We start from the raw sequence: 22,802 nt of genomic DNA, 5'->3' as shown, positions 1-22,802 counted from the left end.
GTAAGGCGGAGTTACGCAATGCAAATTCCGCAGACCCATGGCATTTCTTTGCCATTGGCTCGTTTTATTTCTCGAAGATGAGAGGCTTTCTAAGCGAAACCCCATTCATCGTCATGGATGAACGATCGTTCCTACTCAGGGAACGAGGGTTACATATGTAACCGAGACGTTTTACGCCCCCCTCTCAGAAGCCTTGGACATTTGGGACAATGTGTCAAAAAATATTTTCTCTAACCTCAAACCCTTTCTCCCACATTGTATGTAGTAGCAGCAACCATGTGTGGCCCACTATAGTCTTCTATCAAATAGCATTATTCATTGGTTCCATGAGACTGGGGCCAGCCCATAAAAATATCTTAAATTTTAACGTCTAGTCGGTCCACAGTCTAATTCTGCTCTTTTTGGTTTTCAGCTATTGTTTTTGTCTGACTTTTATTATGAAGTTTTATCTGTGGGTCATAATTTGTCATTTACTTTGCAGTTTCGTCTAAGATGCATCTGAAATCGGTCACAAGTTCACTTGTTCATTATAGTGAATGGCACATGTACTTTATGGAGAAAAGAGAAATGCAATTGAGTGAGCGGCTTAAGATGACGGAATTTGTGTGTGCCAGAGAGTAGAAATAACTATTTTACACCTTAAAAAATAATGACGATAATAACTTTATATGGTATAATGAAAATAAATAACTTGTTCACTTGTTCTCATATTCGTGTCATATTTAATAGATAGTTCATTCATTTTAATAGAATAATAATACAAAAACTACATAAAAGAATTAACACAATGATATAATTTTATTATTTTTACTTATAAATTTGCCATAAAAAGCAATAAATAGAGCACATAATACATGAAAGCTGTATTCCTTTCAGGGTTATCTGGTTTTGTTTATTTTTAGTTTTCTCCACATGGACTCTGTTTGTGTTTTCACCTTGGTTAGCTTGTCTTCATGGTTGTTAATTTGATTCATTACTCAGTTCAGGTGTGTGTTGTGTTCAGGTGTTCATGTCTCATTATCCTCTAACTACTTAAGTTCAGATCAGTTTGTGTTTCGTCTATGTGTAGCTGTGTTTGGATGTACCTCTTTGGATTACTCTGTTGGAGCATTAAAGCCTAACTTTCGTCGTCGATTCTTTGGTGTTTTTGTTTTCCGTCTTGTTTGTGTTTTTGTTTAATTTTTTTTTGGTTCATCATGGACTTCCCTGCTGTCAAGCTGTTTTGCCTTGAGCAGGGAGACAGCTCCCTCGAGGAACGGGCGGTGCCGTCCTCCTGCTTGGGGCCGGTGAATGCTTCGGAAGCAGACTAAGGAAACCACATGGATGACGCTCCACTTCAGTAGCACCTATACACCAAACTTTTGTACTTGTACCTAGTTATAGTTATATTATGTTATATTATGAAGACATTTACAGAGGGATTTGTAAATATATTATTCCTAGCCTGATTTATATAACATTTTATTCCAAAAAAGGAGCCAAAAAAATAGCGAAAATCATTTTTTTAAGGCTATTGACAGTATTTTCTGATTTGCAGGATAACAAAAGTAGATATCCATAAATCCCTCTGTAATTCTTTTCCCATCTAATATGTGAACGCAATGAAAAAATAATTTTTAACCTGGCTTTATCCAATACTCAGATTTCACTGTTTTAAATCTATGCAAATTAGTGCATATTTTATTAGATATTGCCTAATTTGCATATTTAAACATTAAATTACAGAAAACTTGTAATACATTTTTTTTCTTATCTTCATGTAGGTAATCAACTGTGAAAGTTTCATGGTGATATCTGCTATTTAAAATTTTTACCCTTTTCACCTGTAGTGTCTCGCCTTAATTTACATAAAAAAATTAGATCTCAGACAACTTGCAATGGTGTTTTTCTTAGTTATTATGTAATATGGAATACATCACATATCATATATACACTGGGAACATTTAAGAGTGATATTGATTGAATATGTATGTCGGCCTTAAAAAAATTACACAAATAATGCTTAATTTCACCTTAAAAGTTGGTATTTTGCACATATATATACATAAAAAAGGCAGTGAGCCTCCATTATATCTTTTCTCTGACCCTTGACTATCGATCTAGAAACTTAATTTCCTCATCTTGATTGCCTACTTACAAAAAAACTAGGGGAAAATGGTCCAACGACTGAGCAAGATAGGCAATTTGGCAGCCATTTTGATATGCAAATTAGAAGGTAAAAATCTCAAAATTTCGCTTGGGAACCAGTTTTTTTGGACTCAGCACCCTTGAAATATATAAGTTAGGCCGGTTCCCAACTTGTACCCATAAATGCTCCTCACTTCTTATAGAAGGCCATTTTTCTGAAATCCGTCTAGTCTATTAGTCTGTTAGGTGTCATGAGGTGTGCAGCTGCTGGGGACATGTCCCGTCATCTAATGTTTTTAAAAGCTGCAGTGATGAGAAGAAAGTTGATGAAAATTGAGGAGCTTTTAGAATATGCCATGTATTGACTTGATTGTATTTCCATCCAGGTAAAGTCACTCAAGCTTTTCAAGGAATGTTAGGGTGTTTGCACACAAGGTGCTAAACTGGTTATTCTGGAGGTTCTGGACCAGTAGCTTCTTTCCAGGGACGACTCTTGCAGGACCCTCTTCTGGGACGACTCTTGGCTGTTTATCCTGTTGTGGCCCAAATGGAGGATCTCCAAGCCAGAGTGCAGGCCACGGGGAAACTGTCTTAACTTGTTTTTTGTTTTTTTTTGACAGTTCTTAACAGATCTGAAGACATTGGTGTCAATCTGCTTGACCCCACCAAACAACGGAACTACTTCTTCAAGGCCTGGCAAACCAGAAAAATCAATATAACAGGTTCTAGAAATGAACGAATAACAAAACAAAAACAAACAAAATAACTTTAATTCGAAAAAAATCAATAGCGCAAAAAGCATGAAAATAAGACAGGTTACACTTTATTTTAAGGTGATGTTACATTGTACGTACTCAAATAGGTACTGGGAAATATTAATTAACTACAATTAACTACTTACTATAGTGTCACAGTTAGGGTTTGGTTTAGGGTTAGTTACTTGTAATTATATAACTATACTATAGTAAGTGCATGTGCATATGTAGTAACCTAACTATGTCACCTTAAAGTAGAGTGTTACCGAAAGGCATTCTAAATGGTTAACTAAAACTAAAAATTAATGGTAACATATATATATATATATATATATATTAGCATGTGTATCCCATTCCCAGGTTTGTTTTCTTCACATTGTTTGAGTTTGCTTGCTCACAGATGCAGTTTTTTGCAGATGTGGCTGCTGACATGTTGACTGTAGAGGAGACACATAGAATAATGCAGAAAATCATCATTATGAGAAAACAGTTTCAAAAACCTCTGAAGCTGCATTTTGAGCATCCAATGCTTAAATATCCGAGCCAGATTCACACCTGTGAGAATAAGATTCCCCTGCTTTATTTAAAACAATGGCTGAGATCATTATCTTGCTTAGAAAACAAAATTTGACACCAGCAAGGAACTGACATATCAGCAATATATTGTCCTGTCTGTTTGCAAATAAGAAACTTGCTGATAAACTATTTACATCATATTCTGTTGAACACATGCATTTTTTTTTTTACAAAAATTACATTCCATATAAATTGTTGCATTCAGTAATATTAACTTGACAAAACAAAGCTTTAAAACCTAACATGCATAAAAATTTTATATTTTAGAACATGTGTTCTAAAATATATGTATATGTTTTCATTTATATAATATATGTTATAATATAAAATGTTATAATATATACAATATATGTTAGTCTATAATATAAAATATAATATAGGCTATGTTTACATGTTAAAACTTAAACCTTTAATTTAGCTTCAGCATCTTAATGCCCTGGAAATATGTTTAATATAGGCCTATAATATGTGTATTTATAAGCTAAAAATAAATAAATATAAAGTTCAGTAATAATAATGGAAAATATATATTTATATATGTATTTATAAATACTTAGGTTGGTTTGTGCTACAAATAATCGGAATTATTGCACATATTTCTTGAGATATGCCAGCTATAAGTTTTATGTCTTTTTAATGTTAATTAAATCTAATCTATGCTAATTTGTGTAAAAATGATAGGCCTTCTGTATCACAATCAATTATATTAATAGTGGTAATTAGTTTGGATGCTTTTTCGTAATGCTTTTTAATGACAGCACTGTTAGTGATTCATTTTCCAACTGTATTATGGCACAAACGGTCTATCTGCTGTAAATTCGCATGATGCAGATCTGACTTAGCAATCGATTCGCTCGTCTATCGACTGTCTTCCTCATTGACGGACCTCATCGTGTGGCAGACCAGACTAATCAATCCACGTTGTTGACTTGTTCGATCTCGGATTTCCTGGTCAGATGAGAGCACGGAAAACACCTCAACAAAGCATCACTCTCACGGTCTATCACACCAGAAGCCTCTTATTAATATAACTTGAACGGTCAAGTGATAGCGCCGAGTAAAGGACTAAATTGTAGAAGTAATCTGTGTGTTCTTCCTGTAACGTTACCCGTGTTGAAGATGTCTGCGTCCGCTGGCGGTGCTGGATCCCCGGGCTCGGCCCTCTCCGCCGGTTCGGCTGCGGCTCCCGGCCCCGGCATGTCCATGTTCCGTTGGCTGGAGGTGCTGGAGAAGGAGTTTGACAAGGCGTTTGTGGATGTGGATCTGTTACTGGGAGAGATCGACCCGGATCAGGCGGATATCACATATGAGGGCCGTCAGAAGATGACCAGTCTCAGCTCATGTTTCGCTCAGCTGTGTCATAAAGCTCAAACCATCTTCCAGCTCAACCACAAACTAGAGGTGAGGAAAAGAGATGAATTTGATCTTTTAAATGCTTTAGACAAAGTCTGTGTTCTTTTATTTACTGACATAGAACTCTCTGTGGGCTATGTATTCTGTGTTGAATGTTTCAATCTGAGTGTTTTGGAGTGACTAACTGTGACTCATTTTGGAATTATGGCTGTTAGTCTTTAATACCTGGTTTGTATTTTATTGTACAAAAATTTAAATTATAATATAAATAGGTTTCTAATGTTCTCTAAAATTGTAACATCGTGTTTCAGATGGATTTTAAACTATTACTACTATAAACTAACAAAAGTTACCATCTAAATACCACGGCATGTAAATATTGCACTCACTAGGCTATAGTGTGTGTGTATACTTTCTGAATAGAAAGTGTGTAAATGTATAGATTATGGCAAACCTCCTTTTGTGTAAACACAATATTTCATTTTGTGTTAACAGAAGCTTTCCATTCCATGTTGCATACTGAAATCTTTTGTACAAGATTACACTGAATTTGAGATGGAATTAATTTAAAGTGCGGGGATTTTGATCATTAAGTACCAAGTTAATGCACAATAAACCTGACAGGGTGATCAGGACCCTGACACGAAGCAAGATGTCATGATGATGGTAATGAAAAGAGGCAAACATATTTAGAGTAAACGTTCTAAAGTTGAATAGGTCAAATCCGGCAAATTATTTTGCCTGGAAAATGATTTGCATAAAACCATGATGGGATTTAAAAACCTGTCAAACCTGCTTATCTCAGTGCTAGACATGGTCTTTGTTTGAATTGACTGCAGTGCATCATGTAAAACATCCCTCAACATAACATGCACTTATGTGCAGCTCATGTTTGTATTAAAGGGTTAGTTCACCCAAAAATGAAAATTCTGTCAGTAATTACTCACCCTCATGTTGTTCCAACCATGTAAGTCTTTCGTTCATCTTCGGAACACAAATTAAGATATTTTTGATGAAATCTGACAGAATTCTGACTCTTCCATAGGCTTCCAGAGTGACCGAAACTCGCCGACCCAGAATAGTTATTAAAACATCGTTAAAATAGTCCAAGTGACTCCAGTGGCTCAATCTTAAGTATATCAAGCGACGAGAATACTTTTTGTGCGCAAAAACAAACAAAAATACCGACTTTATTCCACTATTCAATTCCTTCTCTCTGGGCCTCGTAGTGTTTATGCGTAGCGCGTCTGTGTTACGCGTCACCACGTAGCCTAGGCTCACAATTGGCCGAAGCAGGTCATGTGTGTGATGCGTGATGACGTGCAACACAGACGCGCTACGCAAAAACACTACGAGGCCCAGAGAGAAGGAATTGAATAGTGGAATAAAGTCGGTATTTTTGTTTGTTTTTGCGCACAAAAAGTATTCTCGTCGCTTGATATACTTAAGATTGAGCCACTGGAGTCACTTGGACTATTTTAACGATGTTTTTAATAACTATTCTGGGCCGGTGAGTTTCGGTCACACTGGAAGCCTATGGAAGAGTCAGAATTCTGTCAGATTTCATCAAAAATATCTTAATTTGTGTTCCGAAGATGAACGAAAGACTTACATGGTTGGAACAACATGAGGGTGAGTAATTACTGACAGAATTTTCATTTTTGGGTGAACTAACCCTTTAAGTATTGTTGCTGTTGATTTCTGGTGTCCTGTGATTTTTCTGTTACACAGTCTAGATAATTAGTGTCATGTCTGTGTGTTGATGGTTTCAGGCTTCTCAAGAGACCAGATCGTGTCATCTGCTTTTCCCACCACTTTTCAAATCTGTTAATGGCTCTTTAGTCTTTATCAAAGCTCACAGTCCAATTTGAAAAGCAGTATTAGGCTACCTTCCACAGGGGAAAATGAATCGTCTTTGCCATGGAGGAATCTCTTGAGTCCAGGATAGAAAATTCAAAATAACATGTTTTTAATGGTGGTGACTCACAGGTATATTTGTGTGGGAGGCTGAATTTCTTTCTGAAAAGGTAGTTTAGCACACGGACCCACCTCTTCACCGGCGCAGCTGAGCAGAGCAGATAAAAACCCTGCTGTACAAGAGGAGAGTAGGATGTGACAGTGAGGATCACAGCTTCCTGTCCTTATAAAAGCACTGTGGCGAGTCTATACCATTCCATGGTATTCATTTAAATGGTAAGATACTTCAAAGTACTGCAAAGAATACCATGGTATTAACATGGTACTTATCCAAAAACCTCAGCATTGGAACGATAACTTTAACGGTAACTATAAAGGCCCTTTCACACCGGATGCGTAACGAAAAAGCGAATAGTTCGTGTGCGAATAGTTCGCATCAAAACCATTCACATCAGCCGCGACGCGAATTTGCGACGTCTGTGACGTTCAGAGAGCTTCAACATTCCAAAACTTTCGCGCGAATCGCGCCGACAGCTGAGAAAACATGGACACTTCATCATCATCATCATCATCATCATCATCCAGTCATAGTCATAGCATCCAGTGAAGACGAGCTTTTCATTTTATTTAAAAGACAGAAAAGAAGGTTTTGGGTGCACCCAATCTTACAGAACAGAAAGTCTGAAGGGGAGTATGCTTATGTGCAGTTTTTTTTTTTTTTTTGCGTCTTCAACAGTGCGTTTTGTAATGTAACTACACATTACATGTAACACACGAAGTAAGTTAAAAATCATTCGACTAGAAATATCACACAAAGAATGTATAGTATAGCCTACTAAAAGCAGCCCTAAATAGTCTCACTGCATTTTGTTACGTGTTCAAAGTAAACACGGTCTCTGTCTCTATCTTAATAGTGTTAGCTTTCTATCCCAAATGTAGTTTGGCCTGCTAGCCTACACAGCACAGGACTATCACACAACACACTCACAGTCGTGATAACCGGTTGGTTGGCAATGCTACGCCACACATTGTCTTTCAAATCGTTGTCCTTGTAGTATGTGAATTGGCTGAAGCCTATTCTGTCGCCGCAAAAGTAAAAAAAAAAAATCGACATCGAAGCGAAAAAAATAAAAGTCGTTTTTTCGCCTCAGCACATTCGCGTTCGGTGTGGAAGCGCTCATTACACAAACAGCTGATCAAAAAATAAACCCATCGCGCGAATTATTCGTGCGTCAAAATCGCGTCCAGTGTGAAAGGGCCTTAACTGTTAGCGTCCATACATCAATGCCCTAAAATATCTGTGTATTCTAAGCGCGAGCTGCTCGTATGGTGGTTTCTGATTGGCTGTCAAGGTTTTTTAACATTCATCAGCTGGGAAATGTTTTTTCCTGAAAGTGATTCCAATGATATCTTTTCTCTGTCCTGTTATCGGTATAGTTGTAGTGTGGACTCTACTATTTTTGTATTTTAAACTTTTTTTCGGAACAATATCGATATTTATAAAATCTTTATAGTTATCTTGGTGTGAATGTGCCTTAATATTGTAGTACATTTTTGTTAGTTAATATACCAACATTATGTCTCATCATGAAACTGCATTCTTAACCCATTTCACTTGCGTAATGTGACACATTGTTGAAAGAAACAGGATATTAAATGGGTATGGGCCACTGTGGTCGATTAGTCATCCAAATGTTTGTCTTATATTTATTGTTGTTTTAGTGGTGGATACTGTGCATTAGCTTCTAGAAAGTTTGCACAGCGGAAACCTTTCTAAAAATGGAAAGACTGGCAAACGCCGCCAGAGAGAAGTCTGTTGTTTCACTGGAAGATCAAGTTATGACACTTTGCTAAATTATGAGGTCAAAAAAAAAAAAAAGGAAACACGCATAGATGAGAACTTTTAGAACTTTTCAGTATTCAGTAAATAGGGTCCATTTTGATTTTATGCTACTACTCCTGTGATGTCATTTTTCCAAAGTACCCACCCAAATATCTTTACTGAACACCCTGTCTGAAGGCTGATACTGTGTAAAAGGTCTCGGCCTGCGACAATGAGCCATTTTTCTCTAGTTAAATGCTGCATCGCAAACACCAAACTCTTTTGAGGTACTTTGGTGCCTTCGTTTTGAGTCAGTTACATTACATTTTTTTATTCAAATAGAAGATATTCAGTTTTGCCTGCTGAAATGTTGTAATGTTGTAAAAGATTGGGACGGGAAGCGATGGGAATCTGAAGTATTCTGAAGGGCCATTGGGTTCAGATTCACCACTCTCGCTGCTTTCGATTTGAGTACAACGGTACTGAGTCTGACAGATAAATGAATATTCTCTGATGCATCACTGCTAAATATGAGAGTCCCTCAGCTAACGTTGGCTATTCAGTAGAGGCCGGGCACATAAATAAATCAGTGGATTTTCTACAAGAGGACTTTTATTTCTGTCCTTGATGCAGCTTCACTACTTAAGCTGCAATGCTGGAGGATTGGGGATGGGGGACGGGATCACATAATTCATTGTGGCTGTGGTTTTTAATGGGTGTGGCAGATGAGAATATGAAAATTAATGAACCATTTTGAAAAAAAAACGCTTGTTTATGTTTCGGATGAACTAAATGTCACGTGTTCTTTGTACAGATTGTTTACCATATCTGACTCAAATGCATTGTTATTTTGTTTTTCGAACCGGAAAAAAATTGTTTTTACAAACCCAATCCGAACATCATTCATACACATTTGTAATCCAATTTTTCTAATGAAATCCGAACTGGATTTCAAGTAGTTATTTTTAATTATCATTCAGGACTGAAACATCTTACACAAAGCCTTTCAATTAACTTACTATGTAACATCCTCTCTTTTTAAAATGACACCTACAAGCTAGAGTCGTTCACATGGGAAACATGGCTCAACATGTAGGAAGACATGCACTGTTTGCTAGGCCACTGTCTAGTATTTCCCTTTAAACTAGAGTCTGTTAGGATAAACATTTGTTTTCATTTTCATGTTTTTCCCTCCATTTTTGTTGATCTGTATGTCTTTACTTTTCTAGATCAGTGAAGGATCTTGCAATACTTCATATGCAGACACTGAGTCAGCGCAAGACTCAGCATGATTCTTGGATGGCTAGTTAATAATACTCTGTGTGTGTGTGCTTTAGGCTCAGCTGGTGGACTTGCGGTCGGAGCTGACGGATGTCCAGGCGGAGAAGGTCGTGGTGGAGCAGGAAGTTCATGAACAGCTTCTGCAACTCCACGCCATGCAGCTCAAACTCCAAGCCAAAGGCGGCCAGGCGGTCGACTCAGACTCTATCAAGGACAGGATGGTGGGCACAGCTTCACATTACTACAAATGTAGCAGAACTGACTGGGTTTTATATATAGATGAGTTACTAAAAAACTGCCCTGTGAGTACCTAGATAGCATTAAAAGGATAGTTCACCCAAAAATGAAAATTCTGTCATTTACTCTACTTTTTCCAAACCTGTATGAATTTCTTCTGCTGAACACAAAAGAAGATATTTTGAACAATGTCGGTAACCAAACTGTTGATGAGCCCTGTTGACTTTCATAGTATTTTTCCCCCCATACTATGGAAGTCAATGGGGTCCATCAAATGGTTGGTTACCGACATTGTTCAAAAAATCTTCTTTTGTGTTCAGCAGAAGAAATTCATACAGGTTTGGAAAAACTTGAGGGTGAGTAAATGACAGAACTTTTATTTTTGAGTGAACTATCCCTTTAAGGCCATTTGGATCTTCAACTCAGTATGTTTGCAAAAGTATGTGGACACCTGATCACTGAACATCTCATTCCAAAACTATTGGCATTTATAGGGGCTTTCACACTAAGAAGTTATAGGAACTTAGTTCTAGGAACTAGCCACCAGGATGAGAACTAAATGTTCCCCTAGGGCCGTTTTCCTGGTTGCATTTGCACCATCAGTAGGAACTCTGAAGCGATGTAATCCGTCCTTGTTGTTGTGACTTTTATTTTGACTGCGCTGAGAACACCAGAGCCTGAGCACACAGTGCTCCCATTCTCCGTCTTCGTTAGTTAATGATTTGTTCAACAGTCCTGTCTAATTCGTTATTTATTCAAAGAAAGTAAATAGTATATAAAAAAGTATTAGCGTTTGCCGTGTGGTTGATGTCCAGTGTTGCTAGCTGAGCAGAAATACATAATCATGCTTCGCTTGGTCCCCTCAAAGTCTCATTGGATTTTCTCCTTAGCGTAAAGGTTGAGCGCTCTTTCTATCACTGTTTTCCATATTTGTCGAGATAGTTCTCAGAGTAAATAAATAGGCTATAACAAATTTTTTTTTTTTAATGGCGAATGCTGGTGTTTTCATGTGTGTTCGACCAATCAGCGTACATTTACATCATTAGTAGTTCCTATTGTGCTGGTTTAGATCCTACTCTGAAGTAGGAGCTAATTTAGTTCCTCCCAGTTCCTGAGGTGCAAACACGCAAAAAAGCGTTTAGTCCTGCGTCCTGCCATTATTTCTAGGAACTATGAAAAGGTTCCTCTGGCGCGAAAGCCCCGAATGTGGAATTAGAACCATTATAATGGCCTCCACTCTTTTGGAAAGGTGTTTCATTGATGTGACACTGACTGATAGAGGAATTTGCTTCCATTGGGGTGTCAGTGGAGTCTAGCAATGATGTTTAGTGATTAAGACTAAGTAGTTGAGTGAGGTTAAGAACAGGCCAATCGAGTTCTTCCAGACCCATCTCAAAGGAGTATTACTAGACAAGCAAGGAGCCTGTTTTGCAGACAGAAATGTTGTCATAGCATTTGGCAAACAAACCACATACTATCAATGTGTGTTCTGTGCTGTAGGTTTCGTTTTCCATTCATTTGTTAGTATGTTGCCTAGATGAATATGCATATTTCCATGATACACAATATGCAAATAGCAGATAAGATTTTCTAAAGATTACACTTAACAGTGTTATACATACATACATACATACATATATACATACATACATACATATATAAATATATACATATACATTTGAAATAGATTTTATTGTCATTTTATTGTCTTTTAATCAATTGAATGTGCTCCTGCTGAATAATAAAATATAGACTAATACCATTACATAAAAAAAATCACTTTTATTAACATTCTAACTCAAGCTTTCGACGGCAGTTTGTAAGTCAACAGTGAGTATCAAAGCTGCAGACAGTGTTTGTGCCCTTCATGCTTCAGCACTCGGCTGTCCTGTTCTGTGAACTTCTGTAACTGACCTGTCATTGTTCCTAGACTTTTTCACTTCACAGCAGCATGACTAGCCGAGGGCAGAAATCTGCAGTAGCACCTCACTGCAGTACACGAGATCCAGGGGGCGGAGTTGGATCCAGATTTAAGGGGTGGAGATGGGTAGGTTTAGGAGGTATATGTAAGATGGGAGGAGTTGGATCTGGATCCAACTCCTCCCCCTGGATTTCATGTTCTGCAGTGAGGACCGTCTCGAAATCTGAGGAAACGACTTGTATGTCTGTTGAGATTACATGTCTGTATGCTTGAGTTTATCCAGCCGTCAACAACGGTAGTGACCAGAACTACTTAGCACGTGTCCACATACTTTTGTCTATGTAGCGCAGCTGTGACATGTGATGGTGTAATTGCAGTATCTTTGTATGATCAGCTGTAATGAACACTAACAGGCTCTGGTTTGGTTGGCACTCTGCTGTGTCTTCCTGACTTAACCCTGTTGATGTAAGGAGAAATGATGAAGCTTCACAACCGGCTTTCCTGTTTAACCCTGCGTCTCTAACTTTTGACCCTCTGTTTTTCTTCTCAATCTTAAGCCTGTTCCCTCAGTGGAGGACAAGGTAAGTTTCGCATTGTTTTGAATCTGTGTGTCCCATCTAACTCTTCTATTTGCCTGTCAATGCTTCTGCTGTCTGTTTCAACCATCCCTAATGAAGACCTATGTTCTCTTTGGCCGCATTTGCGCTGCAGGTCTTGATGCCCAATTCCGATTCGTTGACTATATCCGTTTTTTTTTTTTTTTTGAAGAGCCAATCAACCCGGTCTTTCTTTTAAAAGTGACCCATATCTGATATCTGCATCTTCACTATACACTTGGTGAAACAACCCAAGGTAGACATACTGACCCAGAAAAGCTTAGGCCGAAAAGGAAGTGAAAACGGTGCAATGGATGTAGATTAAATGATAGTTCAAGCTTCCTCACCATTTTTAAAGGTCTGCAAACATTGGTCTCTTAAAGCTACACTGTGTGATTTTTACCCCCATCTAGCGGTGAAATTGTATGTGACTACCCAGTGAATATTAGTTTCTGTTCCTCTCAATTCCGAGGGCGTTTTCACTCCTACGGTGGCCGTATTATTCCAAGATTAAAATGGCTTCCAGTTATCGACTTCGTCCATGACAATAATAAACAATACGTCTAAAATGAATAAAACTACAGGACAGATGTCAGGAGGTAAACGTCACCCTTGGAATCGGCTATCCCAGCATAATCAGATTAGGCTAACGTTACAATGTTTACAAAGTAAAAGCAATTAAAAATAACTAAAATTTACAGTGCCCTTTTTTTTATATAGCTTAAAAAATTGCGCCTTTAAAAGTTACTCCATTATTGACTATGGTCTTGCTGATTTGTCTGTCGCATTCAAGTTTTAATTCTCTCTTTCAAATGTGAGTACACACACACACACCACACTATCTTTCAAATCTGCCGGCACTCGCGAGCTCGCAAGTAATCTCCCCCTCGCATTCGTCACGGTGTCACTGAGTGAAAAACGCAAAAGGCGAAGCTTGAATTTACTGGTATGTCCCTCTTTGGCTAATGTAGATTCAAGATGGAGGGGCAACATGGCGACCAGCATTCCAACCAAGGGTGCAGCGATTTGTATTATTTTGAAGCACCCCCGGACGCCGCCATTGGCTAACGGAACCCCACCTGCTGTTAGCATCCCATTGACTCCCATTCATTTTGGCGTCACTTTGACAGCGAATAACTTCACATCTGAGGCGTTTAAAGACTCCATTTGTCCATTATTTATTTCTAAAGAAACACGAAAATGTATAAAAGGCTCCATTACCTTGTAGCTTACGTTATGGCCCTGTAGAAGCAGTTTTTGTAAAAGTAGGCTAACGATTGCGTCACAGCCACGCGACTCTCTGTCGCACAGTAGGAAATTACCGTATGGACAGGAGGAGAAGCTCGCGGGCAATCGGGAGGACGTCGAGGCAAAATGACAAAGTAATTAATCAGAACACCTACAAAAAGTTTCTCCTGCTCCAAGATCATGGACAGCTCCTACTCACGCTCTCCGTCTCTGCGAGTTTCGGAAGGGAATGATTCAGATTGATCTTGGCACAGCCACTAGAAGACAGACGGTTTGCTCACGTCACATCTACGTCGTCGAGCTCAGTTTGAGTCTGCGCAGTACGCTGGACCCCCAGGAAGTAAAAGTTTCTAATGGGCTTCACTTTGTCTCCGTTGAATCCAATGGGGTCGCTGTGTCCATTTCTTTTACTGTCTATGATTCCAACCCCTCACCCGTATGTACTTTCAATGGCAGATTACAAACTTAAGAGAATACTTTATTACTTGAAAGAAGTAAATATACATTAATGAGCACATATATTTTTGAAAGAACTAAGTGTTTTTTGCTAAGAATCAACTAAAAAAGTTACACAGTGTAGCTTTAAGGTGGAGAAAAAAGAGGAGAGCCCTTGTTGCAGCCTGGGCATTGAAAAGAGTCACGTGATCGCCACCGTTGCTTTTTCAATGACGTATGACTTGAATTGGCAAGGGGAATATCCGATCTGTTTAATGATCACATGAATGAGGCCTGAAACCGATCTGAGATCATCGGAATCCATGAACATTTTTCCTGCTTACACACTCGTGGGTCATATCCGATCTGTGCCACATGTGGAAAATATCGGAATTGGGTCACTTGAACCATGTAATGCAAACGCGGCCTTGTGTTGAAGATTAATTTCAAGAGGTGCACAGTATATTTGAGGCCTATACCTTATCCGTTGATAAGTAGTAGAATTACATCCTAAAATTTGAACTGATAATGTGATTTTTTTGTAATGCGCACATAAGTCATATCCAGAAAGTATTTTTGCCAAATAAATATGTAGTGTCATTCTGTGCAAATTTCTACATCTATGCAACATGTTCCAATGTGTTTGGGTTAGGGTTTAGAGCTGCACAAGTTGGGGAAAAAATTAAAATGTACATTTTCTGATAAAAGTTGTGATTAAAAAAATTCCGGGTTTGCTGTGCTTGTTTGTAGGGCTGTACAATTTGGCCAAAGTTTTGTGATTATATATAAATATTATTATTACAAAATTTAAATATGAAAATTAATAAATACAAATAAAAGAAGAAATATTGCTATTGTAATAGTTCACTTCAAAATAATAGTAATAATTAGTTTATTTTACATTTCAACTGTAAACATACAATACGAATATTTATGGCTGTATTTAATTTCTTCATTTTTAAATGTTGAACCATTGTACATTAATTTTGACAGGGAGCTTCTCTATTGTTGATAATTGCTTCCCAAGTTTCGGTAGATGGTTGGTGCACATGCCATTCCCAAATTCACATTAAAGCAACCCAAACTCAGTGCAGATACAGAGATGCGCTGAGTCCGAAATCGAATACTTCCCTACTAGATAGTATGCGAAAAACACTACTCCAAAAGAGTAGTATGTCCAAATACATAGTATTCATAAATACATAATACATAAAACAGTAGGCGAAAAGTAGCTGGATGACCTACTACTTCCACTGAGATTCTGAAGTGTGTGTTCGAATAAGTGAACACTATACTATATCCCATGAGGCCACGGGAGAGGATTTATGAATGACATTCGGAACTGACGATGGAAGGTCACATGATAATGACAACAATGTGTCCGTGCCTTTAGTTATTGGCACAAGCTGATTATTATCAGCCATAAGCTTCAGTATAGGTGCATAGCTACTGCTAGATGTTTTTGTTTTACTCCAGGGGTTGTAACAAATGAAGAGGAGCCATTCATACGCAAGTCTGTTCTATTAGCTTTCCATGATTGGCTGGATTCACGTCACAATTGGCAAACTTGTAGTAACTATGATGTTAAATCTACATTTGTTACAATTCTGAGTCTATAGTATGTGCACACATTAAGTGGTATGTTTTAAAGGAATAGTTCACCCAAAAATATATTTTTCTTAAAAAAAAACATTGCTTCACTTCAGAAGGCATTTAATAACCTGCTGGAGTCGTATGGATTACTGTTACTGTTACTGTGGAGCTTCAAAAACTGCATTACAAATCTAGGATATTGTCTAATTTAAATCTGATTGTGTTCGGCTGAAAGAAGAAAGTCTTGTAGGAGTACATGTAGGATGGCTTGAGGGTGAGTAAATTATGGGAGAATTAAAATTTTTGGGTGAACTATTCTTTTAACTAGTGTGTTTGTCTGGTGATCTCACTTCACCTGTGTGTTATTTGTACTGTTGTGAAGTTGTTGTTTTTGTGGTCATTGTGGTGACGTAGGTCCTCTTGGGCAGCACGTTGACAGTGGTTTGATGTTACTCTGCTGGGATGACTTACCTCAGTATACACACATGGTCAGACCACCAGCACACCACAGAGTATGGGTGCTCAACTGCTCACCTCTTGTCTTTGTTGGATTACATTTCACAGGAGAAGGAACTGGAGGCCAGTAAGAAAGAAAAAGTGAAGGAGGCTAAGTTGGAGGCAGAGGTGAAGATGCTGAAGAAAGAGAATGAGGCCCTCCGCAGGCACATTGCGGTCCTACAGGCTGAGGTGTATGGAGCCAGACTGGCGGCAAAGTACTTGGACAAGGAGCTGGCTGGGAGGTAAGGGACAGCATTGTTCTTCTGTTCGGGTTGACCACTGTGTGGGTTTCATGTGGCGATATCTTGCACACAAAGAGCCGAAGTGGTTGGTAAGAGGAGTGCTTTTTTTTTATTATTCAGGGTGCAGCAGATCCAGTTGCTCGGGCGAGACATGAAAGGACCAGCTCATGACAAACTGTGGAACCAGCTTGAAGCGGAGATTCACCTGCACCGCCACAAAACAGTGATCCGAGCCTGCAGGGGGCGCAATGATCCCAAGAAGCCCTTGCCATCACCTGTGGGGCATGTAAGACAGAACATTCATTTCGTTTACAAGTTGGCGATATTGCATACACAAGGCGAGCTAGTTAAATCAGAGTAAACTTTGAATATTCAAGAGAATAATTTGCCTGTAGTGTATTATTTATACCTAAAATCAAAATCAGAAGTTAATAATGTAATTTCTTGTGTTGTAATTACATTCTTATTTATTTTTATCTTTTAAAATAAGAAATAAAATGTATTATATATAAAAAATTAAGCCTATTTTAAGCAGTTAAGATTTTATTAAGATATATTTGAAATATATTAAATATAAAATTAACATTTTTCATATTTAAATATTAAAAGTCAATGAAATAAGCTTATTTATTTATTTATTTATTTATTTATTTATTATAATTATTATTATTATTATTATTATTATTATTATCATCATAATTATTTATTTTTTTAATTTTGAGATTAACTTTTCCATGTGATTCACCCTTAGTGTGTTCTCTATATATTTACCTCTCCAGGAAACAGATTCTCTGAAAAAGACTCAAGGAGTCGGCCCGATACGCAAAGTGGTTCTGAGCAAAGAAGATCATGAAGGACTTGGCATCTCCATTACTGTGAGTTCAACCTTTGATCCTTTTGATAGTGAAATAGGCATGATTTTATTTAATGTTTGTTCCAAACTCAAAGTCCCGATTTAATGTTTGCATTCCTGAAATTAATACAGGGTGGGAAAGAGCACGGTGTTCCCATCCTCATCTCCGAAATCCACCCCACCCAGCCTGCAGAGCGCTGCGGAGGACTGCATGTGGGAGATGCCATCTTAGCCGTCAACAACATCAACCTGAGAGATGCAAAGCACAAAGAGGCCGTCACCATCCTCTCACAGCAGGTGAGACACACACACACACACACACACACACACACACACACACACACACACACACACACACACACACACACACACACACACACACACACACACACACACACACACACACACACAGACTCTCTTTCGGTTCAGTTTGCAGCCTGACGAGGGGCCTGTCTGATCAGGCTTAGCGTGTGACCTATAACTTATCATGAGAACCATGTTTCAATCCCATTCTCAATTGAGTTATTTAATTGGGCTTGTAAGGTGTTATGAAGGATTTGAAGAGAACATGCTGCGTTAAAGGAATAGTTCACCCAAAAATGACACATTAACACACCATCATGTTGTTCCAAACACATTTGACTTTCTTTTTTCTGTTGAACACAAAAGGTGGCCACTCTTTTCAGTTCAATGTAAGGGAATGAGGACTTGGGTCTGTCAAGCTCTAAAATGACAACAAAATCCACCATTTATATGACTCAAGTCTTCTGAAATCACATGATAGTTTTGTGTGAGCAACCAACTGTTATATTTACTCACTTAAAGGGATAGTTCACCCAAAAAATGTAAGTTGTGTTATCATTTACTCACCCTCAAGTTGTTCCAAATGTTCCAAAATTCTTTCTTCTGTTGAACACAGAAGAAGATATTTTGAAGAATGTTGGTAACCAAACAGCTGATGGACCCCATTGACTTCCATAGTATTTTTTTCTCCATACTATGGAAGTCAATAGGGTCCATCAACTGTTTGGTTACCGACATTCTTCAAAATATCTTCTTTTGTGGCCAACAGAAGAAAGAATCTCACACAGCTTTGGAACAACTTGAGGGTGAGTAAATGATGACAACCTTTTTGGGTGAACTACCCCTTTAAGAAACATGCATACAGACACCCACACTTCCAGACAATAACACATTTGGGGGGGGGGTTTCTCTGCAGAGGGGGGAAATCGAGTTTGAGGTGGTTTACGTGGCTCCAGAAGTGGACTCTGATGACGAGAACGTGGAGTATGAAGATGACAGCGGACACCGCTACCGTCTGTACCTGGACGAGCTGGAAGAGGGATCAGGAGCCAATCACAACAATGGCACTGCTGACCCCGCCTCTCTACAAGGCAAGTCCATTGAATTCATTCATTTTCTTCATGGCAAATGGGCCAAAACTGAACAACAATTAGTTTTACAGCATTTATTAATACATGTAAATGTATAAATATTCTATTATTCATTGTCAGTTCATGTTTGTTTATAAAACATTCATATTTTAATCTGTCAGTTTATAAATATACTATTGTGCTATCTCAACTCATACTATTGTTTATTGTCAGTTCATGTTTGTTCATAATATATTTATATTTTTGATCTTTGATGCTGATAAGGCAATAAGTAATTATTATATAAATTAATAAATAAATGATACTATAATAATAAAGTTGATTTAAAATAAATCTTGAAAGATTAAAATGTATAGTTAATATTAACATAGATGAATAAATACCGTAATATTATTATTATTATAAAAAAATATTATATAAAAATATACAGTACTGGTCAAAAGTTTGAGGTTGGTAAGATTTAATAATGTTTTTGAAAGAAGTCTTCTGCCCACCAAGGCTATTTATTTGATCAAAAATACAGTAAAATCAAGTTTTATTTTGGAATATATTTAAAAATGTTACATTTTGCTCCTGTGATGTTTTGAATTTTCAGCATCATTACTCCAGTCTTTATTGTCACATGATCCTTCAGAAATCATTCTTATAGGCTTATTTGGTATTCTTTTCCAGGATTCTCTGATGAAATCAAAGTTTAAAAGAACAGCATTTATTTATTCTTTTGTAACATTATAAATGTCTTTACTGTCACTTTTCATCAATTTAAAGCATCCTTGCTGAATAAAAGTATGAATTTCTTCAAATAAATCAAATAAACTTTTGAACAGCAGTGTATGCAATCCTATTGTTACAGTCTCATTCGTTAATGGTTTAAAGAAAATTGTGCAGTTTATCTAAACTGGCCATCCGTTTTCTTTCTCCTTCCAGCTGTAGGGAAGCACTTAGTGAACAACAGAACAGAGAATGGAGATACCGGCTTGTCCAGTGAAAGCCCTTCAGACGACAAGATCTCCAAGACAGCAGAGTCCGCGGAGAGCTCCTCTTAGATCTCCAGCCTACGAGAAGAGAGAGGACGGAGAGCTGAAAGAGATTAAGACTGCACATGTATAATATGTAACATACGAGATTCTTCTTGTTTTATGCCGTACGGAGAACAGACTGCTTCGACGTCCACTGGAGATGGATGAACCACTGAGAAACACTGAGAGAAGAGGAACTAATATTACTCGGTGGCCACAAAGGATTGCTTGCGAATGTACGTCACCATGTTGGTTTATAGTTGTAAAGAAACACTTGACGGGACAAAATGGCGATCTACGTGGATGACTAAAGCGATCGGATGGAATTATATGGTGTAAGAGTTTCGATTCTTGACTTCCTCTTTTGTGCAACCCTCCATAGGTGAGCCGAATCTGAGCTCGGATGTAGAGCTTCTACTTTAACGATTCACGTTTCCTCTCTAGTACTGTATGCTCAAAGTGTATGTTCATGTAAAACATTGTTTTTAACCTTTCTCTTTGAACCTAGTGTGAGCTGGTGCTGCTCTAAATCAAAGGCGAACAGGATGATGATGTTACTTCCTGTTTTGCGCAAAGGGTGGACATTAAGTGACGGGAGAGAAACAACACAGCGTGTCGTAATAACAGTGCACATCCACGTGTGATTTACGTTTCTTTGCTTTCCACACATACAGCAGTGGACAAGTTTAAATGTGCCATTTGATTGATCTAGAATGAGTTTCATAGGAGAGATATCCAGGTCATATTTTCATATTTAACACCCCCATATAAATTCTCATCACTGTAACATGCAAATTTTTAATTCAGGAAAACTTTACCCTCAAAGTTCAGAAGTTGCTGTCAAATCAATTAATCATGATTAATCGCATCTAACATAAAAGTATGTGTTTATATAAAATATTATATATATACACAGTATAAAGGCACACAAATATTTACAAACTTTTTTGATGCGATTAATCACAATTAATCAGTTTCACAGCACTTATATACATTAACGTTTGCATACGAGTAACTTTTGTAATGTGAAAAAAATTGTGAGCTACTGACAATTGGGGAAAAAGGGTGAATGTGCTTATTTCTCATAATAACAATATTAATTAATTGCCCTAAAATCAAACCTCTTTTCCTTTATTTAAAGAAAATGACCTATATTTTTAGTTTTTATTTTAGAGTGAAATATGACTTGGACCTTTCTTGGTTGTTTTTTTTAATGAGATGTACCCATCTGCAGAAGTATTTGTGAGTGTCTTTGCTGAACAATGTCTTGATAGTGCCATTGGAACCTACTGTATTAACGGTGTCTTTAGAAAAGATACTGATATTATCTGGTTAGGGAAGTGGACTTGCATTTTTACACAGCAATGTAGCATAGCGTTATTTAATCCAAGCCAATCTTTATATCCTGTCAAACACATAAAAGGGTACAGAATCAAGAACAACTATTCAGTCTCAGAATGCCTCAAATCATTACTGTATAAATGACTAGAAGAGGTTCCTATAATCATCAGTGTTGCTTTCCTATCATTGAGTTATTTAACATATCACTTTCTTCTCTCAATAGCATCTTCAGCTTCAGCCATCTAATGCTCCAGTCTAAATGTCTGTACACTGATTACTATATATTTAACTGAAACATGGGCTGCATAGCAATAAAACAATTCCCAAACACGTGCTTTACTCTGTTGAAAGGGAAAATGCTTTAACAAGGTGGTTAGATGGTCTACGGTTTTCAGCAAGGAAGCATAGCTTGAGTGTTAAATATTAAATACTCATAAGTATTTGCTTATATCACACATTTAGTCTAATATTAATCATCCAAGTATATTGGTCGCAGGTGTGTATAGCTGTTATGCAGATGAGGGCAGTCGGGACAATCTTATCAGTATGTGGGCTGGTTTAGTGGACTCGTGTTACCTTCATTTTCTTGTTACCGATTAGTTGATCTGGGAGATGATGCTTTCCACACTGCCAGTGCATGGCATAGGACAGATGCAACTTTGACCTGAAGAAACATCTCCCCTCTTTTTAGCCAATTCTTTTTTTCTTTCTGCCCTTCTGGTTTGTGATTTAATTTTCTGTTAACTGTTTTTCCGGTGTCATAGGAAATGTGCTTCAGAAACATTGGAGTTTGGGAATAAATGTTTCACATGTAGTTAATATATGAAGTGAAATGTTTCAATAAACTTAAATTAATTGCCCAGAGCATTGTGTTTTGTTGAGGTGTTGGTTACCGGGCGTTATTATTACAGATGAGTTGCAGTACCTCATTTGAACACGAGGGGGCAGTACGGCTCGACAACAAATTCACAGCATAAAGTTTTTTCAAACTTGGGTTTACTAGATTATTCATCATTTTTTAGAAAATCATATTAAAATGTATGAAATATGATACATCAGGCTTTTGAGGAATGGATATTAGTATCTCTCAATCATTATGTTTCATTGCTTTAGGCCTTTATGTTTAATTGCTTTAGGCCTATATGTTTAGCCCTCCCGCAATAAAAACTACAGAACTTTCATAAAACTAAGCATTTAATTATCATTTTACCATATTATTGGAAAATGTAGTGACAACTGATATTTATGTATGTAGTCCTATGCAGTTTCCTCCTCGAGTATGAGCTGAGCTCCATATTCTCTTAGATTAAATTATGATACTTAAACAAAACTAAAAAAAACATATATATATATTTTTTTTACAATCTATGGCCTAAACCCATTGAAACAGATTAAACCACGTGACCACAAGATCAAAGGTTGTCGCAACCTATTTTTTACAGTCTATGGTCGCAACTCTCTTTCAACGCAATGGCTCATGTTTTTAACGAAGACTCGGCTCATTAATATTATCATATGACTGGGCGTTTCGGCAAGGTAATGAAAGCAACGTGATATCGACCTTATTCATATTCATAACCTAGCAGGATTCGTT

At 37.5% G+C, this 22,802-nt stretch overlaps 1 protein-coding gene across 6 annotated transcripts; it reads left to right on the top strand.

The window, feature by feature from the left end:
* The first annotated feature begins 4,325 nt into the window (after nucleotides 1-4,325).
* On the top strand, nucleotides 4,326-22,073 carry gopc (golgi-associated PDZ and coiled-coil motif containing). Of its 6 annotated transcripts, XR_014031134.1 has the most exons (11): nucleotides 4,394-4,859; nucleotides 9,888-10,052; nucleotides 12,547-12,570; nucleotides 16,426-16,601; nucleotides 16,722-16,887; nucleotides 17,381-17,476; nucleotides 17,587-17,751; nucleotides 18,674-18,848; nucleotides 19,776-20,249; nucleotides 20,376-20,732; nucleotides 20,842-22,069. XR_014031134.1 is itself a non-coding variant. In XM_081379552.1 (9 exons), exons 1-9 carry the CDS (start codon nucleotides 4,578-4,580, stop codon nucleotides 19,892-19,894), a joined length of 1,368 nt encoding a protein of 455 aa, XP_081235678.1. In that variant the 5' UTR covers nucleotides 4,326-4,577; the 3' UTR covers nucleotides 19,895-22,071. The 6 variants fall into 6 exon arrangements, 2 of the variants coding, with proteins under 2 accessions (XP_081235678.1, XP_081235679.1); XR_014031132.1 differs by having other exon boundaries at nucleotides 4,363-4,859; nucleotides 19,776-20,732; nucleotides 20,842-22,073; XR_014031133.1 differs by having other exon boundaries at nucleotides 4,410-4,859; nucleotides 20,376-22,073.
* Nucleotides 22,074-22,802: the final 729 nt, after the last annotated feature.

The sequence above is a fragment of the Scardinius erythrophthalmus genome, assembly GCF_964197995.2.
Source record: "Scardinius erythrophthalmus genome assembly, chromosome: 11".
NCBI classification, from domain to species: domain Eukaryota; kingdom Metazoa; phylum Chordata; class Actinopteri; order Cypriniformes; family Leuciscidae; genus Scardinius; species Scardinius erythrophthalmus.
Note: the sequence above shows the minus strand (reverse complement) of the source record. Positions and strands in the feature narration are given on the sequence as shown.

What these genes read in the sequence shown, in the direction of transcription:
- gopc (XM_081379552.1), top strand. Translation starts at nt 4,578, where the DNA reads ATGTCTGCGTCCGCTGGCGGTGCTGGATCCCCGGGCTCGGCCCTCTCC. An exon ending in AGCTCAACCACAAACTAGAG is followed by an intron (nt 4,860 to 9,887) that starts GTGAGGAAAAGA and finishes TGTGTGCTTTAG; the next exon opens with GCTCAGCTGGTGGACTTGCG. An exon ending in ACTCTATCAAGGACAGGATG is followed by an intron (nt 10,053 to 12,546) that starts GTGGGCACAGCT and finishes CTCAATCTTAAG; the next exon opens with CCTGTTCCCTCAGTGGAGGA.